The sequence below is a fragment of the Caretta caretta genome, chromosome 7 (assembly GCF_965140235.1).
Source record: "Caretta caretta isolate rCarCar2 chromosome 7, rCarCar1.hap1, whole genome shotgun sequence".
NCBI lineage: Eukaryota > Metazoa > Chordata > Testudines > Cheloniidae > Caretta > Caretta caretta.
This window is the reverse complement of record NC_134212.1, coordinates 25,554,130-25,581,848: the sequence shown is the minus strand read 5'-3', so window position 1 is coordinate 25,581,848 and position 27,719 is coordinate 25,554,130. Positions and strand designations below refer to the sequence as shown.

Here is a 27,719-nt window from a genome sequence, read left to right as displayed (position 1 = left end):
CCTACTGGCTATGTCTACACTAGGAAGCACAAAGCGCTGCCGCAGGTGCCAGTGCTCCTGGTAATCCACCTCGATGAGGGAATTAGCTCTGAGCACTGGGAGCCAAGCCTGTTAACACTAGTGCTTTAAAGCAGTCAAACTTGCTGCACTCGGGGGGGGGAGAGGGGGTGATTTTTCACACCCCTGAGCCAGCAAGTTAGAGCGCTTTAACTTGCCAGTGTAGATAATCCCTGAGACTTAATTCAGTGAAACACTTTACATATATCCCAGCAGAAACAAAGAATCCCTTATCACTGTATCTGATTTCATAGAGTCTCCTAGCAGTTTCCCAAGTTGTCTTATCTGCTGCTGGGATTCCCTGAATTTTTAAATTTAATTTTTTCTTTTCATTTTAGAGCTGACTGAATTTTTGGCCTAGTGTCAAAACTTTGTTTTGAGTCAATCCACCAATGGGGATTGCATTTTTGCAACTGTTGTTTTGCCTCTCAGCCTAGCCCTTAGTGTTTTTTCGCATGTTTTTCCGCATGCCATTGGTTGAGATAATGGCACAGAAAGTACAATTATAAAGTTTGTGAATGATAACAAGCTGCACGCAAACAAAATGGGAAATGACTTCCTAGGAAGGGATCTGGGGGTCATAGTGGACCACAAGCTGAATATGAGTGAACAGTGTAACGCTGCTGCAAAAAACAGAACAGAAGTGGCGGCCATTACATCCCTCGGCCTGCACTGCTTCCAGAAGCTCCAATTGGCCTGGAACAGCGAACCGCGGCCACTGGGAGCCGTGATCGGCCAAACCTGCGGACGCGGCAGGTAAACAAACTGGCCCGCCCCGCCAGGGGCTTTCCCTGCACAAGCAGCGGAACAAGTTTGGGAACTACTGGACTAGAACAAACACTTACATTGGCTAGGTGGCAGAATACCAAAAAAGAGTTGTCCAGCAGCAGCTGGCTACAACAGTGACATGCAGAAAGCAGAAGGGACTGTGCAGCACGAACCAGCTCACTTACTGGGACCTGAAACCTAGTAGTACTGTCAATTAGAAAAAGAGTCATCTGAGCCACACAGTTACCCATATGCAAACCAAACAGAGCTACCCATAAACAGAAGATACTATTGCATGCTGGATTAGTAGTATGAGTGACAGGCTGCAGAGAGGGGAATGTTGTAGGGCTGCAAAAGACCTACTAACCAAGCTAGTTAATTTCACGGAACAACCGAAAAGAGGGAGATAGGAGCACTGCTTCCTTACTTCTTTTGTTTTTTAAGGCTCAGGCTGCCATCAAATTGGCCAAATAGATACAGCCCTGCAAATCCAAGGATATCTGCTTTATATTTATGGATAATTTTTGATGATCAGATGTGGACATACATTTTCACCATGCCCCCGAAGTGCCATTTATGATACTTATACGCCTGATTAACATATTGTAGTAATGCCCATCGTTTCAAAACAGGATTTAGCAGCAGAGCTTCTATGGAAGTCAGAGGGAATTGCAAGTGTTTTATATCTCTAGAAATCAGGACAGTTATATTTAGGTGTCTAAACATGGACTCATAACTTAAGGCACCCACATTTGTAAGACTTTGCCTTACTTTCCATGCCTCTGTTTTCTCATCTGTAAAATTGAGGTAATACTTCCCTTTCTCACAAGGATATTGTGAGGGTTAATTACAGTGATTAATGTTTGTAAAGCACTTTGAGAACCTTATATAAATGACACTACACAAGGGCAAGATTTTTGCCTCAAGTATTAAGTATTATTACCATTTATGAGGAGATCCTTAAAGTGTATTCCACCTTCTAAATCATATGCACATGGCAGGGTTATTGTGTTTGTCTAATCTGAAAGGCCACCACAACATATCCTTATTTTGCTTCTCCCTATTTAAACTGTACTAAAACAATTTTGGTCTCTTTGACCTGGCTCTGCCTTGTTGTTTAGTTAGGTGCCTAGGTCATTGTTCATCATTGTTTGCATATGGTGAGTAGTTGGGCTCAGGCTTCTTAGAGAAAAGTGGATTTATGATGCACAGAAAATTATAAATTTCAAATAGGAAAATACTTTTTATTACAGAATTGTTGTGTTACTAATAACCCCTCAGATCTGTCAGTGGTTCTCACAATTATATGTCTTTCAATATTTGGCCATTTTTGCACCAAAATTTTTTGAATACTGCTTCTTATAAAAAGAAAAAGAAAAGAAAGACATTTTTTCTAAACTTAAGTGTGCTCTCTTCATCACTGATTAAAAGTGCAAAACAAAGTTCCAAAATGTAGCCTGAACACACCTATGCATCTTAAAGAAAACTAGGATATTTCACAAACTGTTCCCAGCTCCAAACTACACTTCTCATTCCATTATGCCAACTTCTTCCCCTACCCAGCCTCCCTGTCAACCAACTAAACAACTCACAACCCGCCCTCCTCAGAAAGGCCCTAAGTTAATAGTATTTGGGAGGGAAATAAACAGATTTTTTTTTGAATTTGAAGAAAATAAATTTACAGAAGATGAGAGGTTGATCAAGCACAAACAGGAAAAAAATAAAAGTTATGAATAAAATTTGTTAATACTTTGAAAGTTCATACATGATAATAATAATAAAATAAAAAGTTAAAAACCTAGAGAAATTAACTACTAATGAATAATAATAGTAAAAATAATAATAATAGATAATAATAGTAAAAATCACTGGAAATCCCTAAGAACTATTAAAACTCCACTTCATTCAGGGATATGTTTTCACAAAGGCATCTAGCCACTGCCAGCTGCACTCTGATGGTGAGGCTAATGCCCTATCAGAGTGTTTCCCCTTGCTGATTTTTTATTTATCTTTTACAAAGAGCTGAAGCAGTTAGCAATTAGGTTGTCAGGTGACCTTGTACTATAACTATAAATGAGATACCGTTCCAACTTTGAAGTAAGTCAAGTGCATTTTGCTATGGGTCCCTTACTCAAACATTTGGCCAATGACAAATATGCAAATATTTTAATAGTGGGAAACGAACTTTGGAAAAAAAGATACAGTAATGTGAGCACGGCTTTACATTTTGAAATATTTTATACTCAGTGGACATTTTGATATATATGCCAGAATCTGCCGATAAATGTGCAACATTTAAATATCACAAAGTAATGTATATGCTATTAATATGATAAAACTATTAATGATAAAAGAAGCGGCTGGCGCCAATGAGTTCTGTATGACAAACATTGGAACTGTCAACATTACATTTGTTATCAAAGGAGAATTGTATTAGTAGATGTATTAGCAGAATTAATTCAAGTTTGATTTTAAAATGGCCAGTTCTAAAAATCATACACACAATTTTCTCAAATTGAATATTGCATGTATAAATAGTCCATTGGAATAAACTGCTTGAAAAAACTGGGCAAAATGTGAAACGGAGGCTCCCGCTCCTTTCCAAAATAATTACCACTGAAGGGAGGCCACGGGTGGGGGTGAGGGGATTGGAGAGCAAGCATTCACCTTGCAGCGCCGGCTCCTGTCTCACAGACCTGGGCCCTCTCCTCACTCTGGGCATTGTGATCTGGTACACAAAGTTGCAACACCACTTAGGTTTGGCCCAGCAGCCTCTCCATTATGACAGAATGGCAGCTGGGCCAAACTTGAGTAGTGCTGTGAACCCATGCACCAGGCCATAACACCCCTTGTTTGGGGGGCCCTCTCAAATGGGAGGCATAGGGCAAAGTGGTCTTGTTGTCCCCACCTTTGGGCAGCTCTGAACACACTCATGTGAATAGTGCTTACTCAACTGAGTAGTTCCCTTGACTTCAAAATCAAGATTTTTTAAAATGGCTGCCTAAAGTTAGGTTCCTAAATTCATATTTAAGCCCCTAAACAAGTGCCAGATTTTCAAAAGTGCTGAACACCTAACAGTTTCTTGACTTCAGTGAGACTTCTTGAGTTCTCAGTACTTTCAGAAGTCAGGCCCAAATACTGAGATGCCCAAGTATGGATTTAGGGGCCTAACTTTAGTCCCCTACATTTTAAAAAAATCTTGGCCCAAGTCAGGACTCCTCAGACTGTGTTTGCAGGAGTAGTCCCATTGTAGTTTAAAGTAAGTCATAAAGGTCCTGTGCTTGCACATACTCTGTGTACAGAACTACCATTGACTTGATGGGGATTCTGCAAATGAACAGATTACAGGACTGGGCCCAATCTGCTTTTTAAAACAGGAATTTAAGTATCCTTCTCTCTTTCATATCTCTATTATAATTCTTCCCCAAATCTGTCTGATTAAAAATATGAAATCCCTTGTGCATGGCTCATCTGTTTCTCTGATGATTTTGATATGGATCATGTCCCTGGAAAGCCAGTGTTCACAAGGTCTTGTGTTTTTATTTCGTTATTTAGTCAACTGGCATTGAACTATTAGAAACAGCGATATAGTTACTTCAATTCTCATCCCAACAACCAGCCTGAGCTGTTCAAAGGCTGAGCTGACTCAGATGTCACAATCCCACCTAGTTATTCCCCAGTGGGAGAGAAAGAAAGAAGAACAGAAGTAATTTACCTCTGTCACAACCCCACCCAAGCACCTTCCTACCAGACAAAGAGGAGGAAGAGAAGAAGGGGAAAGAAAGTACAATTGATTTACCTCCAAAATCCCAATCCCACCAGGGAAGATGTCAGACAGTCCCACCATTCAACAATCAAAGAGTGCAGAAGGCAGCAGCAGACAGATTAGGTGGGGAGAAAAAGGATTCAGAAAGGAGAGTAGAAGAATTACTTCCTACATAACCAGTCCACAATCAACAACGAGTTTACACAGGAAAGTGAAAAGAACAGAAGTACCATTGAGACACTGGAGGGAAAGAGAAAACTGAATAATAAAAATCAAATGCTATTTTTAAAGGGACAATTAGCAAAATTCAACACCTCGCTTTCTAAAACTAAATATTACTGTCCAAATATCATGTTCCAATAAACAGCTCTTACTGTTTACGATGTATAATTGTGATATTGTTCATGACCAGCCTGGGTGGTGTAAATATTATGAAAACCAGCAAAGTCTATAGCTGTGATGGTTTTTATGATATTTGTGCTTCAGGTTGCTTATGAATATGATGCTGCTCTTTACTAATCATGAGGTAAATTTATACTTCTTTGGAAGACTTTTACCGGGTCTGAAATTGATGGCCATCATTAACACCTTCCAACATAACAATATTTCCATGATGGGATGATGGCCAGAGTGGTGAAAAATGGAATGTCACCACTTGCACTAAACAAGGTTGTGTGCTGGCTCCCACACTCTTTTCCATCCTTTTTTCAGCTATGTTAATGGATACATTTCATGACATTGACAGGGGAGTATTTATACAGTTCTGCACTGATGGGAATTTGTTCAATCTGCAACACTTCAATGCTCATGTGAAAGTAGCAGAATTACTTATTAAAGAATTTTTATTTGCTGATGACTGTGCACTGGTTGCTTACTTGATTGATGACATTCAGTTCATAACTGATCACTTCATTTGTGCTGTCTATTGTTTTGGTTTCACAATCTGCCTAAAGAAAACCAACGTACTATACCAACTTGTGCTGGGGGATGCCCATGTCTACCTAATTATTAAGATCAACAACACTCCTCTCAAGTCTGTAAAGATGTTTTGCTACCTAGGGAGTATACAGTGGCAGAATGCCACAACTGATGATGATATTACCCATCACATAGCTACGGCCAGCTCTACATTTGAAATGCTTTCATACCACATACAGAACACTAGCAGAGTCAAAATAAGCACAAAGCTAAATGTCTATCAGGCAGTCGTGCTTACTACACTTCTATATGGTTATGGGAGATGGACAACATATCACTGCCACATTAGGAAATTTGATCAGTTCTATATGTGCTGTCTTCATTTTGTTTGCAGGGTCAAATAGTGGGCCAAGATTCCCAATACCGAAATCCTTATTTACTGTTGGATGTCTGACATTCAAAGCATGCTCATAAATGCTGAACTGTGCTAACCTGGGCATCTCACTCATATGGCCGACTCGAGAATACCCAAGGACATATTTTATGGTCAGCTAAAGCAAGGTACCCATTCTCATGGTGCCCATACAAATGATATAAAGATTCATGGAAGTCAAACCTGAAAGCATGTCACATTGACCCCAGCCACTGGGAAGCAACAGCCCATGACAGAGTAAGGTTGTGGCAGATTTGTCATGTTGCCGTTAACTGCATTGAAGCGAGGCTTATTAACACCTTACGTGAAAAATATGAACAGTACAAAGCAAGGATACAATAGCCTGCAAAGGTCATGTGCAATCTTGTGTGTCCCACATGTAACCATGTTTGCAATTCTTGCATTGATCTGACCTTGTATATACACGTTCACCTGTAGTATTTGCTGAATCCCCTGTAGATTGATATCACGAGACTCCATCGCCATTTAGTCCTTATGATCGTCCTAAAGTCTCACAGTGGCTAATGCCATCATCAGATGCTGACAGCTGCATCATGATGTAGCAATACTACATCGGAGTGTCACAACTCAGTAACATCTAATTCTTGTGCAATTACGAGAACAAAGTTTACAAGGTGGCAACTGTACCTTTTTGGGCTGTCTCTTTCCTCCATTTCTCTACTCCTGTGTTCTCACTCCTCTTCCTCTGTGACATCTAGAAGTTTTTCTTTCCCTGCTCATACTCTGCCTCTCTCTTCTCTTTCTCACTCTGTTGCTTTCTACCCCTCTTCTCTTTCTTCTCTTTTCTCAAAGTCTTTTTCTTTTGATGCATCATCTTGCAGCAGTCCCCTCTCCGCTCAGCATTACCAGCAGGGAATGAAGGAGCGCTATGTACCAGTCCCAAGCAGTTTCAGAACTATGGTGAGGGCCCAGCAGCCGGCACAGAAGAACATCATCATTAATATTTTTAATGCAAAATATTTCTCATAATCATTTTTATTAAACAACTGAATCTACTGAAGTTTATTCAGAACCACACTTTTAAATATCAGTAACCAGTTTGCAGTAAATATAGTACCTAATTATCCAACTCAATAGCATTCCATTATTGTTATTTTTTAATAGTTTAGATAGTTTTCTTGTATCGTGATTAAAAGGGGCTACTATCTGTTGACTTTATGTCCCTTGTTATACAAAGCCATTGTTAAAGACAGCCTATCTCTGTCTGGCCCAAAGCTTCATTTAGATTCACTATTTTTTGTTTGTTTGTTTATTTTGTTTTGCTATAAGTAAAGAGCTGAGAGTATAAATCTATGTGCCAACCACAAGAGCGAGCAAGTTACACATGGTAAAATAGCATCTTTTTTACTGAGATTGAAAAACATTAGCTGTGAGACATAACTGAACTTAAAAGTTTGATTTAATTTGAAAAGTAAACATTTGTTTAACATTTGGAAAATGTATTACAGCACAAATATATTCTCCTTAATTAGAGAGTTCTCTATTTCATGTCCTCTTATTTTCCTTGATTTTATTTTGTTTGGCATCTTTCATACACACTGCATCTCAAAACACTTTACAGTGTTACTGTGAATAATACAATGAAAGAGCTAAATATTAGTAGATGGAGAAAGAAATTAATAGGTAAAGACCAGGAGTTAAGATACATTTTCATCTGAAATATGAAACTGAGACATAAGTCAATGGTGCAGAGAGAGTCAGTAAATCTTTTACAGACACTGGGAGCTACAGATGAAAAGACTATTGCATCCAAATAATGCAATTATGTGGAAAGAAAAGGAGGAAATGAGTTCTCGAGGAACAGAGAGCATATAGAAATAAAGTCCAAGACACAGGTTGGGGCAAGGCTACTGATGGATGGCTTTATAAGCAAGAATAGCATTACTGAAATGAATGGAGGTGCCCTGGCCTTGTTTGAACATGAGAGTGAGGTGGCTGTACTTCTTTACGTTTGGGAGAAGTTGGACAGTAGCATTCTCCACATCCTGCAGTCCAAAGAGTTTTGGCTTGGGAAAGCTATATGCAGGAAAGCAGAGGAGATAAAAGTACAGATAAGGATATCAGAAAAGATGGAGCTCAGGCAGTGACATCCCATAACAATGCTGAGTGGATTTACACATATTGTAGATTTCCGTCTGAAATCTCCTTCCCAGAAAAGGGAAGATTTCAGAGAAAAGATGCCAAGGTTACAGACACAGGATGCAAAAAGGAAGTCTGAGTTGAGAAGTGATAGAGCTCTATGTTCAGAGCTGTATATTTCTTTGGCCTAAGAGTAGAACTTATGTTCTTAAATATTTAACAGAAAAAAAGCTCCCTTTATCTAGGTGTTTATGTGGGAGCATTAGAATATTATCTGAGTGGCTGGGATGAAGCAACAGGTTTATCTGACTATTCCTCTTCTCAAGAAAGAATTACATTACTATAAAGTCATTTTACTGATGTACAGAAAAGAATCCAATGAATCCAGCCTCAAGACCAAATCTCTCAGTAAATATTAAATGGTTTTAGAACTGAGAAGTGTAGGGAGGTTTCTGACTGGTAACGAGTGTTTTTGTGTCATTCAGCATAATGACCAGAAAAATCAGAAAGTCTGAGATTCCTGGTTGGGGGTGTTGGAAAGGGAGCTGTGTATATACCATTGCTAACCCCAGCCATTCAAAAATCATGGGTGATGCCCGAAAAAATCATGAGATTGTAAAAAAGCCACCTTTGAATTGTCTCCTAATTTGGTTTCTGATGTTTAAGCCTCCAGGGTTCACATTTTCAAGCTTTTCTCTGCAGCCATGAGGGCCAGAAACTTACTTTGAAAAGAAAGATAAAATTCTCACGTAATTACATGACTCCAGGGGTTGGAGACTTTAAGGAAAAAACCCAAATACTATGAAATTCACAATAAAAGCTTGAGAGTTAGCAACAGTATGTGTATAAATTCCATTTCACAGCAGAAACTGCAAACTTCACACTTGATATTTTCTGAGTGATTATTAATGACAATGACGCTAAATATTCTCATTTATAGAACACCTTTCTTTGAAAGTTGGCAAAGAGCTTTTAGAGCTATCAGCAAACTTTTGCCCCTACCTTATCTTTGTAAGCTGCACAAGGTGAAGGAGAGAAGTGGCACCATATATGTAGTGGGTCCTCAGGCCAGTCTGCTGTCAGAAAGAAGACTGGATCTGAGAAGATATACTCTATAAGGCATTTTCCTGCAGCTCTAAAAAGAAGCAACAACTTACTTCCCCTTCCCACCCCATGGTGTCCTGTGGACTGCAGCATACACGCAGACCACCCATTCAAGTCATGACCATCTCTCAAAGCAGAAGATTATGCCTCTTGAGACCGTGGATTATGACTGGGCACATGGACTCCCTTCCAATCATTCAAGAGAAGTTACAAGGTTATTGTTTAGAGATGGCTAAAGTAATTGCGTCTTGAGCTTTGTGATTATGACACTTAACAAACACACTCTAGTTACACAATATAGCACTGTTTATTGTTTCTTATTTGCTATTTTATATTATAGCATATTCAGTGCCCAAACTTGTTCCATTATTCCAAGGCAAGGAGCATTCCAAGATCATTGTGCAGGAGGTCAGACTAGATGATCATAATGGTCCCTTCTGACCTTAATATCTATGAATCTATGAATCGTCTGACTAAATGAAAAAAAGACAAGCTCATGTAAAATTTATAGGAAGTTACACCAGCTATGTGTGTATCAGACAAGACAGACCACAGTCCTCATGATGATGTTTCTAGTATATCTCACTGCCAAAAAACAAGTGTCCTGCTTCCACACAGATTAGAAAAAAATCAATTTACTGCTTCTGGTAATCTTGCCAAGCCACAATGATTTCTTTTCTAATTATTCATTCATACATCAATCTACCGCAGATGAAAAGGAAAGCTAACATTATGCCATATATGCCAGCAGTTACTCAATGCTTTCCTGTTTATTGTAAGAAAATTACTTCAGTTATATACAGTAGCAACCTTATCATCTGCAGTGCACCACCCTATTGTGGGGCACCCAAAAAGACAGAATCCACTCCCTAGCTCAAAAGAGCATGGGTATGATCCACCACGGTGCTGTTCCATGTGCTCTGCCCTGCCCTTTCCCACCCCTTAGCATACGTCTTCTTCATCCCACCCTGTCTCCCCTCCTACAATCAGTGAAGAGTGGCTCTAAACCACCTGCAGACTTTTCTCTCTCAGAGAATCCTCAGCTGCTCCTTAAGGGAAGTTTTACAGGTGCTCTGTGCTGCCTCAGCATGGAAAGCACCAGAGCTGTTGCCAAGGATCAGGGCATAATTCAGTAATATAGAACCCAATTTTGCAAGGTACTGAGTGGCCCCAGCACCCATTCAAGTCAGAATAAGTCTTATACTGTTTTCTTTATGATTATTCCATCATGATTCAGTGGATATATGTAAACTTGGATATACCAAATAAGCACTATTGGCATTCATAGTTTTGTTTTTATTCAAGGCAATTTCAGTAACTATGCTGATGAACACTTAGAAGAGTCAAGCTTTAAACAGAAACCTGGTTTTAATCTAAACAGTAGCAGAGGAGGGCATCCTGCTATAATGCAAGATATTCCATTACATAAACTGCAGGACATCAAATATTGGTTTGGCTCAGTTGCTGTCATTTCATCACTTTCCATACTGATTTTTTCAACAAAAACAAAACTAGAAAGTCTTAGAGTCCTCATCCAATTACATAATAATTAGTCCTATAAAATGAAAAATGCAAATAAGATCAACCAAACAATAGTTACAAAAACCAAGTTAATCCATTGAATCAAAACATGACACAATTGGTTTCTAAGCAATCCTGATTGGTGATCATTAATTATGTATGAGATAATCTCAAAGGTCTGAACTTAGTGACCTAGAACTGTCTCATTCCACACTGGGCAAAATAAGGATGTTTGCAAATGATGTTACCTGGTTTTTGTGCATGACTTTTGTTGAGACTAGTAAAATAAACTTTTTAATTTGTTTTAGGAGTCATATTTCCTTTTATTAGTAGACCTTCAGATCAACACTGCATTAAGCTTCTTATGCACAATAGAACAAATTCCTGTTCTAATTTTTATTACTTCAGCGAATTTTCAATTCCAAACTTTGGACAACTAGTAAAGTGTGGTACTGAACTGCTAATGGTATGGTATTGGAAGCTTAGTGGCTAATTGTGGCTCTTAAAGGGACACTCAATTTGAAAATTATATGTACTTACACGTTACAAATAGCAGCTGTTATTAAAACTGAAGGAATATTTTAAATATAATTTACATCTTTCCTTTAAAGGAAAGGGAAAATAGACTTGTAAGTTTCACTGAGGTTTATGCTCAGTATGTGGACATTTTTACTTTAAGGTTCTCACGACTAGACCATACTACAATGTCTGTATTGCAAATATTACATTTATTTTTCTCTTAAACTGCTTCCACTGCAATTTAAACAATCATGCAAATATTTATCAATTATTGCATAACTATGTCAACCATTTGTTCTTAATTGCCCCCTACTTCTCCCATCTCTCAGCTCCATACAAACAGCAACATATATTCAAGAAAATTTTGTATTGTATTATTGCTCCATAATGTAATCTCAGTGTTGCCATTACATTATACTATAATGGCACGTATGTTAAGTTTAATGTACATATTGAAAATACCTGTTAGAGACAGGGATTAACATTTTTATTAGTTATATCAAAATCCTGTGCACATGGTTAACTTTTATAAAGTAGGTTTCAGAGTAGCAGCCATGTTAGTCTGTATTTGCAAAAAGAAAAGGAGTACTTGTGGCATTCAGTCAATGCATCCGATGAAGTGAGCTGCAGCTCACAAAAGCTTATGCTCAAATAAATTTGTTAGTCTCTAAGGTGCCACAAGTACTCCTTTTCTTTTTATAAAGTAATAATTATCAACTACATGTTTTAGTCACATAGCTTTATCTCCAGTCCAGCCCATTTTCTACAGGAGGTTTCTCTGGTGATATTGGACACTGATTGACTACATACTAATATTGATAGGGAATTAACTTTGTTTAAAATCCTACATAGAAAAACTACACCCTCATATATCTCCTTACTAGGAGCTTTCTTGGTTTATAGGTGAGGGAGTTGGTGGTAGAGAATTCTCCACGGGTGCCCCTCTTCTAGACCTTTGAATTTTACTCAAGAACTCTTTTGAAACCTTCACGCCAAAGTACAAAGTCCATCTTTTTCTATTGTCATCTGGGGATGACTAAGGTTTGTGGGTGGAGGAGGTTCTTACAATATTGAAGGATTAAGTTAATGGAGATATAACAATTTACAACAACTGAGGAAGCGGGCCAGTAATTTTAATTTTCTAGCAGGGAACCTAGACCCTAACTCAGGAAAGCAACCCTAATCAGGATAGCACTGAAGGCCAAATTTAACTTTAAGCCCCTTGAAGCCAACACTACCTGCAACTTAAGTCCTATGGAACGGGCTGAAATAGCAGCTGCACTGGCAGCTGCTCATCAGCATCACTCCGTGGTCTAGGCTTATTATCTACATTTTATAGATGGGGAAACAGACACTGAAGTTGTGATTTCACAGAGCAACTCTGTGGCAGAACCAGGATTAAAATTGAGAAGTTCCTGGCTTCTTGGAAGTATACCTGAATGTAACACCTTGCTTTCCCCCCAATACCCCCAGTGGGTGGCATATGAACAAAAGCTTTACATGAATAAGACTCAAAAGATGTAGAATTGGTACTGGATTAAATTACAGTATTAGTGGTAGATATAAACAATTTAGCATGCTATATTCAACTGTTTAGGCACAGACAATCCAAGTAATGTAAATGTTCCATCAGAACATGCCTCAGGTGTATTGCTCCAGTTATAATAAAGAAAGTTGTTTTTATGTTGCTGTTGTAATGCAAGATACTAAGCAATCAGCAGCAATTAAGTCTAAGATACTGTATGTGTCCTATGAAGAGCAGACTAATATTGAAAGATGAGAATGGAGTATTTGCCTTAACTTGATAATATGAGATCCCTGATGTAAAGCAATGTGTATCATGAAACAAATGTGAAGTTAGTGGCCCTTCTGTGCTGTTAACACCTCATGAAACCAACAGCACTGTAACGGAGAAAAAGCTGATAACAATTATGCTAAAGAGACTTTGTGCAACACCACTGGTATGATATGAATGGAAAGCATCCCATTGTTAACATTCACTAATTGAAAGCTGACCACCAGAGCTGTTGCTATTATTATGTAACTAGTCCTGTGTTGTAAATTGCTTTGTCAGTCTTCTCTTGTGAGAAAAAAATTCCATTATGAGAGACAGTAACCTTATTTAGGTGTTTTGTCAGATAATAGAGTGAGGCTTGTAGGCATTAACCTGACTGGCTTAGTGTGATTTATTGCTGTTGTAAACTTTGTTTCCAGTATTAAGGTAGACAATAGCTTCAAATTACCTGGAACAGGTTAAACTGTGGAACAGATCTTGTATGTTGGGAGGGAGAGAAATTACTCCGGCATCTCTAGTACCATCTTCGCTATCCAAATCAGGGAGGTATCCAAATTCTTGCATTCTCTGAGTCTACCCCCATTGTAGATACTTTTCTGCTAGTGTGTGAATTCGCCATGCTTTTGGGATTTGTTGGCTTTCCTTAATTAACCCTTTTATTTGAAAGTTTTGTTTGTTTTAATACCTTTTGTTTGCTGCCTTATTGTATATCAATGTATTATAGATCTAGAATTTTGGAGTATTAAGAATTTCATGTTAATGAATATTTAGATCTTAATTTAATTATATCAATACAGTATATATCTCTTTAGATTACTTTTCATTTACTGCATTCTGATTAGTTGGGTTTGATGAAAGTCTCTCAGTGATATTTTTTAACATGGTTACAACTTTCAAATTCAGTTCTCAAAATAAAGTATGAATTACTAACTTTGATAACCTCTCTCCATACTGAAGTAATCTTTCCAGATTAATGACAGGATTCAGAATAGCAGCCATGTTAGTCTGTATCCGCAAAAAGAAAAGGCACCTTAGAGACAAATGCATCCGATGAAGTGAGCTGTAGCTCACGAAAGCTTATGCTCAAATAAATTTGTCTCTAAGCTGCCACAAGTACTCCTTTTCTTTTTCCATATTAAAACAGTCTTTTTTTAACAGTGAGGTCAAATAACTTTCCATTTTGTATGGAACCCATAAAGATTACAGATAATTCATCAATGAAGGTACATATCGGAGTATATTAAGGAAAACTATCTACACTGAGTTAAGGAGGTCTTTTATCTTATTTGTGGCAATTATCAGGGATTTTTGTTTAGTCTCTTGCGCCTTCACACAAATCACAACTGAATGCTCTTAGTCAATATTTGGAGATGTAGTTCATTCCCAATGTACCTACCACAGACTCCTTGCAAATGCCAGGCACTATAAAACACACACTTCAGGAATAAAAAAAAGCACGCAAATAAACATTGACCTTCCATTCTGCAGACCAACCGATAGCATGGATACAACTTCAAGCAATAAAGACAATTGTTTTCTCTTTGCCCATGAAACTACTCGGAAAACAAGACTGGTAAATTTCTGAATCAGATAGGTTTCCAAATAGATTCCAAAACATCTAGCAAGACTCAACTTCAGTGAATTCTCCATTAATGTAAATGTAAAACAGCCACCTGCTATTCCATCTTTCCTATTCACTATATCTGTGAAGTCGGCACTTCCCAGCACTGAAAGAAAGTCCTTCCTCTAGAAATGTTAGTGCAGCTTACCAAGAATCAACCACTCTCCGGTAATAGAAAGAAACAAGGGTTCAAAATTCAACCTTTATCTCTTTCAAGAATATACTAATTTGAAAATAATGTATCTGGGAAGGTTAAATTTTGTCTATTCATATAGTTATTTAATTAGCAAAGGAAATAAGATACAGAGAACATTTAATTACAAACAGAACTATATTGCGACTGGAGAAGACAGTGGAATTTCTCCATTTTTCTCCAGTTCTCTCACTTTTTGCTATTTACAGCTGACCTGTATTACTGACAACATGCTGTATTCAGAGGTTTTAAGAAACTAATTCCATATGAAGTGAGCATCATAGACAGTAAAGAGGACAAACATTTTGAGCCAAATGCTCAGCTGGTGTAAATTGCTGTGACAAATACATCCATGTTCACCACCTGGGGATACAGCCCTCTGAGTATCTATCTCCCTGCACAATGGAGTAACTGAGGGATTAATCCTACAAACACAAGTTGGACATATGAGTAACTTTACTTAAGTTAGTTGTCTCATGGAGTAGGACACAAGAGGCTGGCTCGCTAGTGTTTTTCTTCTGTGTCTTCTAAGACTTTGACAAAAGCAAACAATGAGGAACTATCATTCTTTGGGATTTATTGTGTTCATACTAATCCAATAATGAAAACAGAAATGCGATGAATTTAAATAAAGTACTGCATCTGGTTTTGTTTTTGCTTTCTAAAAAAAACAAAAAAACAAAACCCAGCTAAGTAATTAAAGAATTTAAGGAAACTAGCACTTTTTCCTCCTCCTTGCATTGTCCTAACAAGGCCTGTTTGTGCCCAATACACTCCTGTTGCAGTTACTTTCCACATAAAATAAACATATCTTAGTTTTATCTCTTTCCATTGTACTATGGCTGCAATGAACAAAAACTATTTGCTCCGAGTCACTAAAGCGTACAGCCTAATTTTTCAGAGGTGCAGCACACACTCAGCTCCCACTGAATTCAAGAAGAGCTTCAGTGCTTAATCTCATCTGAAAATCAGATAGTTTATTTTAACGAACATAGTACTTTAAAAATAAGAGACCAATACAACAAATCCTTACTTAAGCAAATTGTCTCATACGTCAGTGAAATTACTTGAGAGAGTAAATGTTTGCAGGATTGGTCCCTGAATCAGCAAAATGAATTTACCGAGTGGGGAGAAAAGCAGTTTTTGTCAATTGCAGCTTTTGTCCAATAAGAAGTCTTACCACCTAGTTTGGTTATTTTTCTTATTATAAGCAACATTCAATTTTAAGAACAGAAAAGAATATTGATTAAAGAGTGACAGTTTCAAGGCTTTGTAGATAAAAATGAAGTTGGAGGACTACTGCCATCATACAAATTGGATAGGATAATCACGGTCATCCATTAAGCTCATTGAAGTCAGATATGTTAAGGAATATGTCTTAAGGCATAACAGTTTTGACACTCACTTTTCAAAGATTCTACATGTGCTCGCAGAGTTTTTAATATAATTCAGCACACAACAAAGCCTTCAAAATTAGAATGCACGTTCTTGAATAACACCTTGAGAAATCTTCTGGCTACATATAGTAAATCATAACTCTCTGCTTTAAGGTCTACAGATATGTGCAGTTTAAAAAAATGGTTACAAAAAATGGAAAAGGCCAGTTAAAGGAATTGGTACTTTTATTGGACTAATGGATGAATCCCCAAACTCAGAAAATCAGTTTTCTTGTAGAGAGACAAGATGGGTGACCAAGTTGGACCTTACTGGACCAAGTTCTTGATGAGAGAGACAAGCTTTCAAGCTTAAACAGAGTGGTTTGTGACCGTGAGTGACAAACTCAGGGCAGACTGTCAAGAAGCAAGGCAGAGACCCCAAATTGGTTATGTGTTATAGATTTCAACAACCCAGTAACAAGTTGAATTCCTAAAGCACTATAATAGTTTTACCATGGAATCACAGGCAGTCGTCTCTGGCATTTCTATCTTGCCACTCAGGCAAGAAAGCTTGTAAGCTCGAAAGCTTCTCTCTCTGACCAACAGAAGTTGGTCCAATAAAAAATATTGCCTCACCCCACCTTGTTGCTCTAATATCCTGGAACCAACACACCTACGACACTGCATACAACAATGGAAGACATTGAATTCTGCCATCTGAAATGGAGTTTCCTTGTATACTGTTAGGCCCCAGTTCACGAAAGCACCTCTATTCAGCAAAGCACTTAAGCATCAGCTGACATCCCATTGAAAGCAATGAGACTTCACCATATACTAACAGTTAAGTATGTTAATGTGTTGCTCAACACAGATGACTGTAGATTTCCTGAATCAGGGCCATGTGAAGTAAATTAAAGGTTTTACTTTGTTGATGGGACTATATACATTGACTTTGGGTTGATTCAATATCAAATGTCAGGATGCTTGGTTTTCATATATCATCTGATAAAAATCTTTACCACTACAAACTTTGTGGAAAATGTTTCACAGTATTATTGGATAAGAGAATGAATAAACAAGGAAACAATATATCTAATCTCAAATGGGTTTGATCCTGAGAAGTGCTGAATTTTCTCATGAGATACTGGAGGCACTCAGTACTTCACAATACTGTATCATTAATTTGCCCAGTTAATATTTATAATTTATAATTAATTTGCCCGGTTAATATTACCAGCTTAACTATGTTACATCCAAATGGTTTTGTCAGGACAAAACCATTTGGATGTAACATAGTTAAGCTGGTAATATTAACTGGGCAAATATTTGCTAAATTTACATTAAAAGATGAGAAAACATAAAGTTGATAACAATGACATTTTAAACTGCTTTTCAGTTTAATTGATTTAGCTAAAATACAAATGCCACACATTGTTACTGTTCTCTAAGTTTTTCATTTGTAAATAGCTAGCACATACGTCTCATAAAAACAAGTATAATTTAGTACAATTTTTTAAAATTTCAGCTCCATATTGTTAATATTGAAAAACTATTTCATTCCAGTAAAATACCTAAGCTAAATTTGCTGTAACAGCAGTAGCATTTTTGCATAATTGTGTACTTTAGATGATTTTTTACTTCTACCTTTAAAATATCTGAAGCTTTATTAAACAAAACAAAAAAATTCAGTCATTTTTTTCATGTATTCCTGCTGATTTTTCTGAAATCAGTAACCACACAGGACCAAATCCTCAGCTGGTATAAACTGGTGTAGCTCCATTGTCTTCAAGTAAATTATTCAGATTTACATCAGCTCAGGATCTAGTGTATCATAGTTTGTTATCTGCAAAAATATCTTACATGTTTCTGAAAATATTTATTAAAATATATGGAAAACTTTTTTTACAAAAAGTGCAATTATAATATGAGGCATGTTATAATGAAGTATTTACAGTTTATTCTAATGAAAATCATGATCATCTTTCAAAACTAGATGCAAATATCAAAGTACAAATGTTACATTATCATTGCTTAATAATGTAAATTATTAAGTTCCAATAATTCTTCATGTTCTACTGTGGTAGAATAATGGTGAACTAGCTGGCTTCTTCCTATTCCAGAAGGTTAGAGGTTAAAGTGTTTTTCACCATTATAAACTGAGATTCTCTGTGGGATCTTTTCAGCTTTGCACGGCGATTCTGGAACCAGATCTATAATTGAAATAAAATGCACATTTCTTAGAAATGGGTAATTTTTCCTTTTAAAAGCAACATCGTATGCAGGCCAGGTTTGAAGTTAATAAAGAATATCAGTACAACCATACAGTAAAATAATTTGTGAAATTCTGATCTTTTGGAAGCTGAAGCAGCTTGGAAGTTTCAAAGCTACAGATGAAGGTATATGGTGAGCTGTAATAATTTTAATAAATAATAATGTAAGGCAGAGAAAATTATAGACAAAGGACTCATTGCATTTCCTAGCTGAATTGAAAAGTAAGGACCTGCTTTGTTCCCACTGAAGTTAACTGCAAAACTTTCATAGACTTCAATGGAACAGGACTGGACCCCTAGGGCTTGATCCAGGAAGATGCTGAGCATCCTGAACTTCCGGAGGAGTCAGTGGAAGTTCAGGATGCTCAATAACTCCCAGAAGTGCTTAAACCCTTGCAGTATAAGTCAGTAGGGCCTGATCCTACTTTTATGAAAAAGCCTCCAACTGACTTCAATGGAAGTTGATCAAACCTTTAATGAACATTAAGGGCCTGATCCAAAGTCCAAAGAAGTCAGTGGGAGCCTTTCTATTGACTTTGATGTGTTTTCGATCAGGCCTTAAAATCCCTGTGTGTACTGAGCTTTGAACCAAATGAGACGGAGTCTCAAATGTGACTTTAAAACAGTTTTGTCCTGTCTAAATTGGCTAGCCAAACCCTGCCTGAAATGTATGTATCCATTTGCTTAACTATATTTATTTAGTTTTCAAACATGGTTCCAAACCCATTGTAGAAAAGGTTTTCAAACCTGGGATCAGAGAACGAAATCCTGGCCCCACTGAAGTCAATGAAAAAATTCCCATAGACTTCAATGGGACCTGGATTTAAATCTGAGAGTTCGGTAGGGGGAAAGCTTTGTGATGGTCAAGGAGGATGACACTGAAGTATTACAGAGATGAATGTCATATCAGTGCCAGAGAGAAGGGGAGACTGAGAGGAAAGAGAAATTTCACTGGTTTCTCCACTACAAATTACTGTCAATATAGTAGCTATCTAATAATGCATTAATTACTAAGGATCATTAAGAATAAATGCAACTTTCAGATGGTTATCCGATCCACCCACTTACATCATTGCTGAGCAGACATCATGTGATCACAGAATATATATTTAAATTAAGTTACCTGGATCCTGTCTTCATCTAAATCTAGTTTGTGAGCTAGTTCTTCTCTAACGTCAATGCCAGGATAGGAGTTCACTCTAAAAACATTTTCCAGCACGTCAATCTGAGGAGAATAAGCAAACAATTTAAAATGTTACATTGTAGGAAAAAGAGAAAAAGTGAGTCAGTTCAAGTAAAAGACTTTCCCAACAATTTTTTGGGCCAGACTCCAATCTCATTTATACCAGTATAAATCAAATGAAACTAGTGAAATTACTCTTGGTTAACACCAGTCCTTAACCACATATGTACATCTCTGCCTCTTTATGCAGTAAGTATACAACATTTTATCAACTAATTATTACAGGCTTCCTATTGTTGAATGCATTTTACTCAACAAATGAATATAGCAAAACATACATTACTTAATTTATAAATAGGTAACTGAATCCCTACCTGATTTCTAGTGAAAGCAGTTCTTGGTCTCCTACCCCTGTACCAGCTCAGTTCCCTTTTGTAAGATAGCCTTTCAGTGGCTGAAAAATATTTTTCACATTTCAAAACTCTTTCGTCCAGTATCGGGTAACTGTTAACATGAAATAATGGCCCTTCGCAGGAAATAACAGGGGTCTGCAGACACTGATTAGTGTCTTCTCCTAAAAACATAAAAATATAGAATTTAAATTCATAGATCTGTATTTGCCAATTTTTGAATGAGACAGTTATATTAAAATGCAAGCCTGTAACAAAATAAGTGATAATCTAATGTTTTAAGTATAAGTCTAATCGTACTGAGGTGCTTATGGAAACATATCCTTGATAATACATAAAACTTAACATAGGGTAAAAAGTTAAGACAATACACAACTAAAGCTGACAACATACCTAAATTGTTGCATGTATCCATCCATGGTCTGTGAGGTTTCGCAGCTGGAATGCCATCTTTTTTCTGTTCTAATCCCAAAATGCTTTCAATGGAAAATGAGCAATGCGTGGTTTTAGTTTCCACAAAACTGGATACTTTCTGAAGATTTTGAGACACTGCTGTATCAGAAGCACATAATGATGTATTTGCCATTCTTTCACCTTCAGTCTATGCACAACATGAATTGTACTTGCATTTTCTTGCAGGTCCTCCTTATAGCTGTGTTGGCAAGGGGGTTGGATTTGCAACGTCATTAATTAAAATCTTTTATTAGAAAGTTTTAGCATGTCAATGAAGACTCTCCCACCAAGAGGCACGAGGAGTTAATTGTTTATTTGTTTGCAAGTAATTAGCAACTAATGGCGACACTAGGGGGGCCACCAAGAGGGACAAAAAGTGTTATCTCTCCTAACCAGAACATCGACTTAACTTTCTCAAAAGAAGCTATGCACAAATATAGTACTTCCCTTTTATTTGAAATCATTAATGTATAAAATCAGTTTTTAAAAAAACTTTATAGTCTAATGGACTCCACTTACCTAAACATAGCAGCATGATAGGAAACCAGTCAAGTAATAAGTAATCTCATTTAAGTGAATTTTCTTCCAAGGAAATTTTAAAAATAATCTCTTAATGCTATTAGGGTAATCCTGATGAAAATGCCTCTGTTTTTTCATATGCATATGTAATGGTGAACGTGGTCAATAAAACAACAATAGTGTTTGGCACAAGGCACACTGCAGTGGGTTGGCAATGTTGTCAAAGCTCAGTGTAATTGCCTTCCAAGTGCCTGGATTAGTTAACAGGAACAGTTGCACCAAGTATTTAAATAAATAACTCACGCATTCACTTGCTTCATTTTTCTATTAAAATAATCTTGGTGCAGCTTTCTCAAAAGACAGCAACGTGAAAGTCTCAAAGCATTCTTTAAAACATTTGTATAAAACATTTTAAAAGGAATAGAATCACTGTATTTTAATTTCTTGATTAAAATCAGAACACTTTTTTCTACCAGCCTTTCATCGTAATCTCGTGTATTTGTTTTAAATCAATGGGTGTTTACTTCAGTCACCAGTGCTAATATTTAAAATAATCAAAAATAGAGAATTGGAGATGAGTTCAAGCATTTTTATAAAATTCACAGTTGTTTGAATCCAGAGTTGTGGTTTGGCCCATTATAAGGAAAGTGACATATATAAAATTCATATCTGGATGCAGGTTCAGGTCTCAAACACTATCAAAGCTCAGGGATATTTGGATCAAGGTTTTGGTTCTGGACCATCTCCCTTCATATTTCCCTGCTTTTTCTTATTCTAAAACTTTATTTGAAAAAAGCGGCAAAAATTAAACAGAATTTTAAATGTAAGGGTAGAAAAATTCAGAGTTTGCAACCTTTAATTCAAGTTCTGACCTCTGATGCACACCAACTGGAGCCGTGTGCATTCAAGGGCAGAATCAGGACTTCTTGTTGGCATTTATCCCTGCTCTGTCACCTTCCTGTATAAAAATATAGTTGGATATAAATCTAATAAATACCTACCATATGGAAACATGCAACCATTATTCTGATACAGTTAAGGACACCATGAAATTCTGGGAAATTAAAGATCTATATGATACACCTGTCATTTCAAGCATATCTGAAAAGATCATTCATGAACTGTATATTCATCCTATTGCTCTTGGCAATGTTAATACTGTAAGACAGCAGCTATTGAAGCATGGTGCTCCCTACACCATGATAAGGTATTGCTTCAGTACTAACTTAAGGTATTGAGTTCCAACTTACTGAACCATGATTTCCAACACCGTTGACCACATGATCTATTAAATGAAGGTCTTGCCTATCCAAGGAGTGACCCATCCAGACCTTGCTAACCTTGAGAGATGAGATAGGAGCTGATGAGACAGCACAAGGAAGCATACACAAAGTATCTATATCAATTCACAAAAACATGTGCTGAAGGTTTAATAAAAATTAAAAAATTAAAATAAAGATGAGAGACAACTCATCTATGCTAATTTACAGTGTACCTATTACACTAGATTATGAAGAACATAAATCTTTGAAGAATAAATGTATTCAGGATGGACTTTTATTTATACCACGATACATGCCCTTGTGAGCACACAGCTCAATTTTGAGCACTTATGTTGGATTTAAGTTAGGCATAGGCCTTATATTGGCCCTCTACCAGGGGTGACTTTTATCCTTGCTGAATAAAATGGCTTGAGTATCCAGAGAGCTGTGAAACAGTAATGCTACACGGAGAACATTTTTCATAATTTTGTAAGTATAGTTCAAAGAGTTTACTCAGTATTGCCAAGCCGAGAGTTCAAAAATCATTTCAGACCTCAAAAGACCACGAGAATGACTTAAAAATTATGCAGTTTTTAAAATAAGTAAATGTTGGGTTCTTCTCATTTGCCTTTTGGTTTCTGATCTCTAGAGTTCATGTTTTCAAGCTTTTTTCCATAATCATAAGGGCTAGAAGCTTGTTTTTTTTTTAAAAGAAAGCTGAGATTTTCATATAATCTCATGCCTGGGAACTGAAGCATTAGGAAAATCACCAAATATGAGATTTGGGATAAAAATCTCTGGAGTTCACAATACTGCCCACTAATGCAGAAGGCACTGTTATTCTTTTTAAAATATAACAACATAAAAAATGTAATGGGAGGCTCAGTATATCAATCTGACCAAAAATTATATACTGCTGCACGCATGGAGAATTATGGGTCAGATTTTTTCCAAGTGTAGAAAACCATTAATGACTATAATACAAATAATGGCTGGCCTTCAAACATAGCTCATTATTTATACCTATAGCAGGTTAAAAAAAATATGGACAAGGACCTATAAGAAAGTAAATATCTCATTTACAATGCTGGCTTGATGGGATCATCTTAGAAACATGAATTGTAAGAAGTTCAAAATATGGTAACTGGCTTTATATAAATAAATTATGTAATGAAATCTTATTTCTCTTTAAAGGGCTACTAAAGAACTTTCCAGAAAGATAAGTGTCAGTAGTGATGAGGAACATTTAATTATATGCTTCTTACCACCTCAAAACCAACTGCTAAAAGGTCTATGTAGTTTACTCCTCAGGGAATTCTGCGCCAAAAAATTAAAAATTCTGTGCATAATATTTTAAAATTCTGCATATTTTATTTGTCAAAGTAACACAATATAATTACACCATTTTTAATTATTTGCTGACAAGTATTTTGAAATAAATTGTAAAAATAATTGGAAATGGTGTGATTATATTGTTATTGTGTTACTGTATTAATTTTACAAATAAAATATGCAGGACTTTGCAGAATTTAAATTTTTTTAATTGTTTGCTGCAGAATTCCCTCAAGAGTACCAAGGTTCTGTATGGTGCAAACTGGGTGCGGACAGCTCAGTGGGGGGTTCTGGGTGCAGGTGGACTGGGAGTCCGCAAGGGAGTCCATGTGAAGGTGGTTAGGACTCGGGGGGAGGGGGGCTTGATGGGTAAGGGATCAGGGTGTGGCTGGTTGGGGCTCAGTGGGGGGGTGTCAGGGTGTGTGTCTCCCAATACAGTGGGTTTGGTCAGCAAGATGTGGTTTCGGGGGGGGGGGGGTCTCCTGATGCGGAAGAGGGCTTGGGGGAAGGGGTCACTGTACTGGGAGCAGCTACCCCTGTCAGTGCAACCCCTGTAAATTTGGAGCCCCCTGCACCTGAACCTCCCACCCCACTGAGCTTCACCCTCCCCCTGCAGCGATGCAGAGCTTCCTACAACCATGGGAAGTTTCTAGGGATTGAATGCCCTCAACTCCCAGTATGATGTACTCCACAACTTGCAGGACTGGGTTCATAATGGCCTTGCCAGGTAAGAAAGAAGATGTGGTAGCTCCCAGGAGTATTTTCAGAAAGGAGGCCAGCATTCAGCCATTGAGTCTTAGTTGAACTCAGGTTTCAGAGGAACAGCCGTGTTAGTCTGTATTCGCAAAAAGAAAAGGAGTACTTGTGGCACCTTAGAGACTAACCAATTTATTTGAGCATGAGCTTTCGTGAGCTACAGCTCACTTCATCAGATGCATACCGTGGAAACTGCAGCAGACTTTATATACACACAGAGAATATGAAACAATACCTCCTCCCACCCCACTGTCCTGCTGGTAATAGCCCATCTAAAGTGATCAACAGGTGGGCCATTTCCAGCACAAATCCAGGTTTTCTCACCCTCCACCCCCCCACACAGATTCACTCTCCTGCTGGTGCTAGCGGGAGAGTGAATCTGTGTGGGGGGGTGGAGGGTGAGAAAACCTGGATTTGTGCTGGAAATGGCCCACCTGTTGATCACTTTAGATGGGCTATTACCAGCAGGACAGTGGGGTGGGAGGAGGTATTGTTTCATATTCTCTGTGTGTATATAAAGTCTGCTGCAGTTTCCACGGTATGCATCTGATGAAGTGAGCTGTAGCTCACGAAAGCTCATGCTCAAATAAATTGGTTAGTCTCTAAGGTGCCACAAGTACTCCTTTTCTTTTTGCGAATACAGACTAACACGGCTGTTCCTCTGAAACCTGAAACTAAAGTAATACTGCCATCTAGGGTTCATAGATTCCCATTCAACAAATTACTTTCTAAAGATACATGCATAATATTGCCTTCTAAAAACTGCAAAAATACAAATAACATTACTAAAAGATTTTAAAAATTATTATTTTTTATTATAAGGGATCCATTTCAAACAACTAAGTCCCCTTATGTTGCAGGGCATAATAAAAAAAGAACCCATCTTGAAGTCAATTGGCATTTTACTGCTCTCTTCAACAGAAGCAAGACTGTCCCCTTTTTTCACGTGCCTGTTGAGATCATTCTGCATGCCAAGTCAAATTTCTACATTTTAATGTCAAATCTGTTGTGGTTTTGTTGTAGCACACTTTCATCTCTTCAGTGCTAATTTAAGATGTATTATTTTCAGTTCATGGCAACTAAAAGAAAATAAGTGTTGTCTGTTGCCATCTAAAGAGGTGTATAGATGGGAGAAACAACAGAAACTCCACTTCCTAAATCCCACATACTACTATCTATGATTTTGCTAAGGGAACATGTCCTCAATCTTACACATTGTACAAAATATACAAACTGCCGCCAGTAAAAAAAAATCCCCATGATTTGACAGCTGTACTAAATGGTCACTAGTTGACAGATTTCAAAAAAGAAAAGCTATTCATGACATTTATAGACTGTGAATTAGTGTATGGCATATCCATAAAATTTGAATTTGGAGAACCAGACAGATAAGAATGTTACTGCAAATCTTAATCCTCACAACATCCTTGTGAGATAGGCAAGATTAGTCACAAATTACAGATAGGGAAAGAGAGGAAAAGAGGTTAAGTGACATGCCTCAGGCCACACAGTGAGTCAGTGGCTAAACTGGAAATTAAACCAGTTGAACTGAGTTCTTACTTCTAGTTTCCTCCCCCAACCACTAAACAATTTAATGTCTACATCTCATCTAATTTTTTTAGAGTATGGAATCTTATATAAATAATGATAAACACATTTTTATCGCAATGAAAATACCATACATTAGTTAATCATTTGCTCCACTAACAGACTTATCACACTTTCTAACCTAGCTTTTGCACCGCACTCACTGGAGTTTATTTAACAATGTAAATTCTCCTACCCTTCTTTTCTTGCCTGACATATACTGTCTCTCTTTCTCTTGAGAAGGAGAAGCAGTTCCCTTTCTTTTCTTTTTACCCCCTAATAATAACCAATTTACTCAAACGTTACTGGTTTTCCATCAAATGTTCTTGTGGTCTTTTTTTCCCCCATCAATGACAACAAGTAATTTCTTTTTTAAAAACTATTATTTTACAACTTCAAATGTATTTTATCTCCTTGTTTTTTTCTGTCACTAGCCTTTCAAATGTCTGAATTTATATTTTTGCTGTATTTCATTTCACACACATTGTTTCCTGTGTTTTGAATGCAATTGAAATTAAAATGTTTAGCAATTAGGGTATGAATATCATATACCTCTCAGATGTCCATTTTAACATCTACAGGAACCACACACATACATCTCAAGGTCAAGATGTTCTAGTCACAAAGCTATAAAAAGAGGCTTTGAAGAATGATTGTGTGTGTACGCTCGCACGCAGGGGGGGAACAGGACAGCATATTTTATCTAAGGCCAATGTGTCTTTCTAGTAAACAACTGGGGTTAGCTACAAGCACGTTTCAAAAGGGTTTTCTAATTCTGTCGTGCTACACGAAGCAGAACATGGCTTTAAAACCCTGTCCAAACAGAGTTAAAAGGAATTATTACAAACTTTGACATTCAAAAATATGTTAACTCCCCTAGCAGGATGCAAATAGGGTTTCTGAAGACAATTGTAACATGTTTCAGAGTAGCAGCTGTGTTAGTCTGTATCCACAAAAGGAACAGGAACATCCGATGAAGTGAGCTGTAGCTCAGGAAAGCTCATGCTCAAATAAATTGGTTAGTCTGTAAGGTGCCACAAGTACTCCTTTTCTTTTTAGGAATATCTGTGGCACCTTAGAGACTAACACGTTTGTTTGAGCATAAGCTATGCTGGGGAGTCAGTGTGTTCAACACGTGTTAAACAGAAGAGGTAGCGTGGAAGGGGGTGGGGATAACGAATTCCTCACAGGACGCCTATCACAGCGTGCTGACAGTTTAAGAAAGGATCAGAACCATGTGAAATTCTAAATGCCAGAGCAGGAGAAAAGCTCAACCACCATCCAGCACCTTAAGGGGGAAAGTGAAGTCCCAACGCGCGTCTCTCCCTCAGAAACATCTAAGACCTGCTCTGCGCAGCTTTTGTACCTGTAAACCCACGCTGGTTAGAGGTGTGCTTATACACTGGGGCGCGGACTCGCAGGCACACCGCGCGGGGCGATGAGGAGGCCGCTCCCTTGCGGGAAGGGGTCACCCCGGGCAAGGGCGGAGCTGTATTGACGAGACCTCGCTAGGAGCCTGCGCGCGCCGCCGGGACCTGGGCCTGGTTCCCGCTGCGCTGGGCCGGGAGACCGCCGGCAGACGCAGCTGCCTCAACCACTCCCAGCCCGGGAGAGGGCAAACGGCGGCGGCAACTGAGTCACGCCAGACGTCACTCGACGCCCTCTCTCCGAGGTCAGCCCCGCCTCACGCGCTTAGAGTGACGCCTCCGTTGAGCAATGAGAAGGCGGCGGCGGCGGCGGGGGCCGGATTTCCGGGGCGGGGCAGGGGGCAGGGGG

General features: G+C 37.9%; 2 protein-coding genes across 5 annotated transcripts in view; both read right to left on the bottom strand.

Moving 5' to 3' along the window:
- IL17RD (interleukin 17 receptor D) overlaps positions 1 to 27,397 on the bottom strand; it is a 123,541-nt gene extending 96,144 nt beyond the window's left edge. The window contains exon 1 of the mRNA XM_075130319.1: positions 27,310 to 27,397. The gene's annotated coding sequence lies outside the window, so the exon portion shown is untranslated. The remainder of the gene's footprint in view (positions 1 to 27,309) is intronic.
- HESX1 (HESX homeobox 1) lies at positions 10,428 to 27,418 on the bottom strand. Of its 4 annotated transcripts, none has more exons than XM_048856748.2 (5): positions 27,310 to 27,418; positions 20,428 to 20,686; positions 19,999 to 20,198; positions 19,565 to 19,666; positions 10,428 to 18,381 (listed from the first exon to the last, which is right to left on the bottom strand). In XM_048856748.2, exons 2-5 carry the CDS (start codon positions 20,618 to 20,620, stop codon positions 18,283 to 18,285), a joined length of 594 nt encoding a protein of 197 aa, XP_048712705.1. In that variant the 5' UTR covers positions 20,621 to 20,686; positions 27,310 to 27,418; the 3' UTR covers positions 10,428 to 18,282. The 4 variants fall into 4 exon arrangements, with proteins under 4 accessions (XP_048712705.1, XP_048712704.1, XP_048712706.1 ...); XM_048856747.2 differs by lacking the exon at positions 27,310 to 27,418 and adding an exon at positions 22,257 to 24,455; XM_048856749.2 differs by lacking the exon at positions 27,310 to 27,418 and adding an exon at positions 22,257 to 24,455 and having other exon boundaries at positions 20,428 to 20,510.
- Between the last annotated feature and the right edge of the window lie 301 nt (positions 27,419 to 27,719).

What these genes read in the sequence shown, in the direction of transcription:
- HESX1 (XM_048856748.2), bottom strand. Translation starts at nt 20,620, where the DNA reads ATGGCAAATACATCATTATGTGCTTCTGATACAGCAGTGTCTCAAAAT. An exon ending in GGATACATGCAACAATTTAG is followed by an intron (nt 20,199 to 20,427) that starts GTATGTTGTCAG and finishes TTATGTTTTTAG; the next exon opens with GAGAAGACACTAATCAGTGT. An exon ending in CTGCTTTCACTAGAAATCAG is followed by an intron (nt 19,667 to 19,998) that starts GTAGGGATTCAG and finishes TATTCTCCTCAG; the next exon opens with ATTGACGTGCTGGAAAATGT.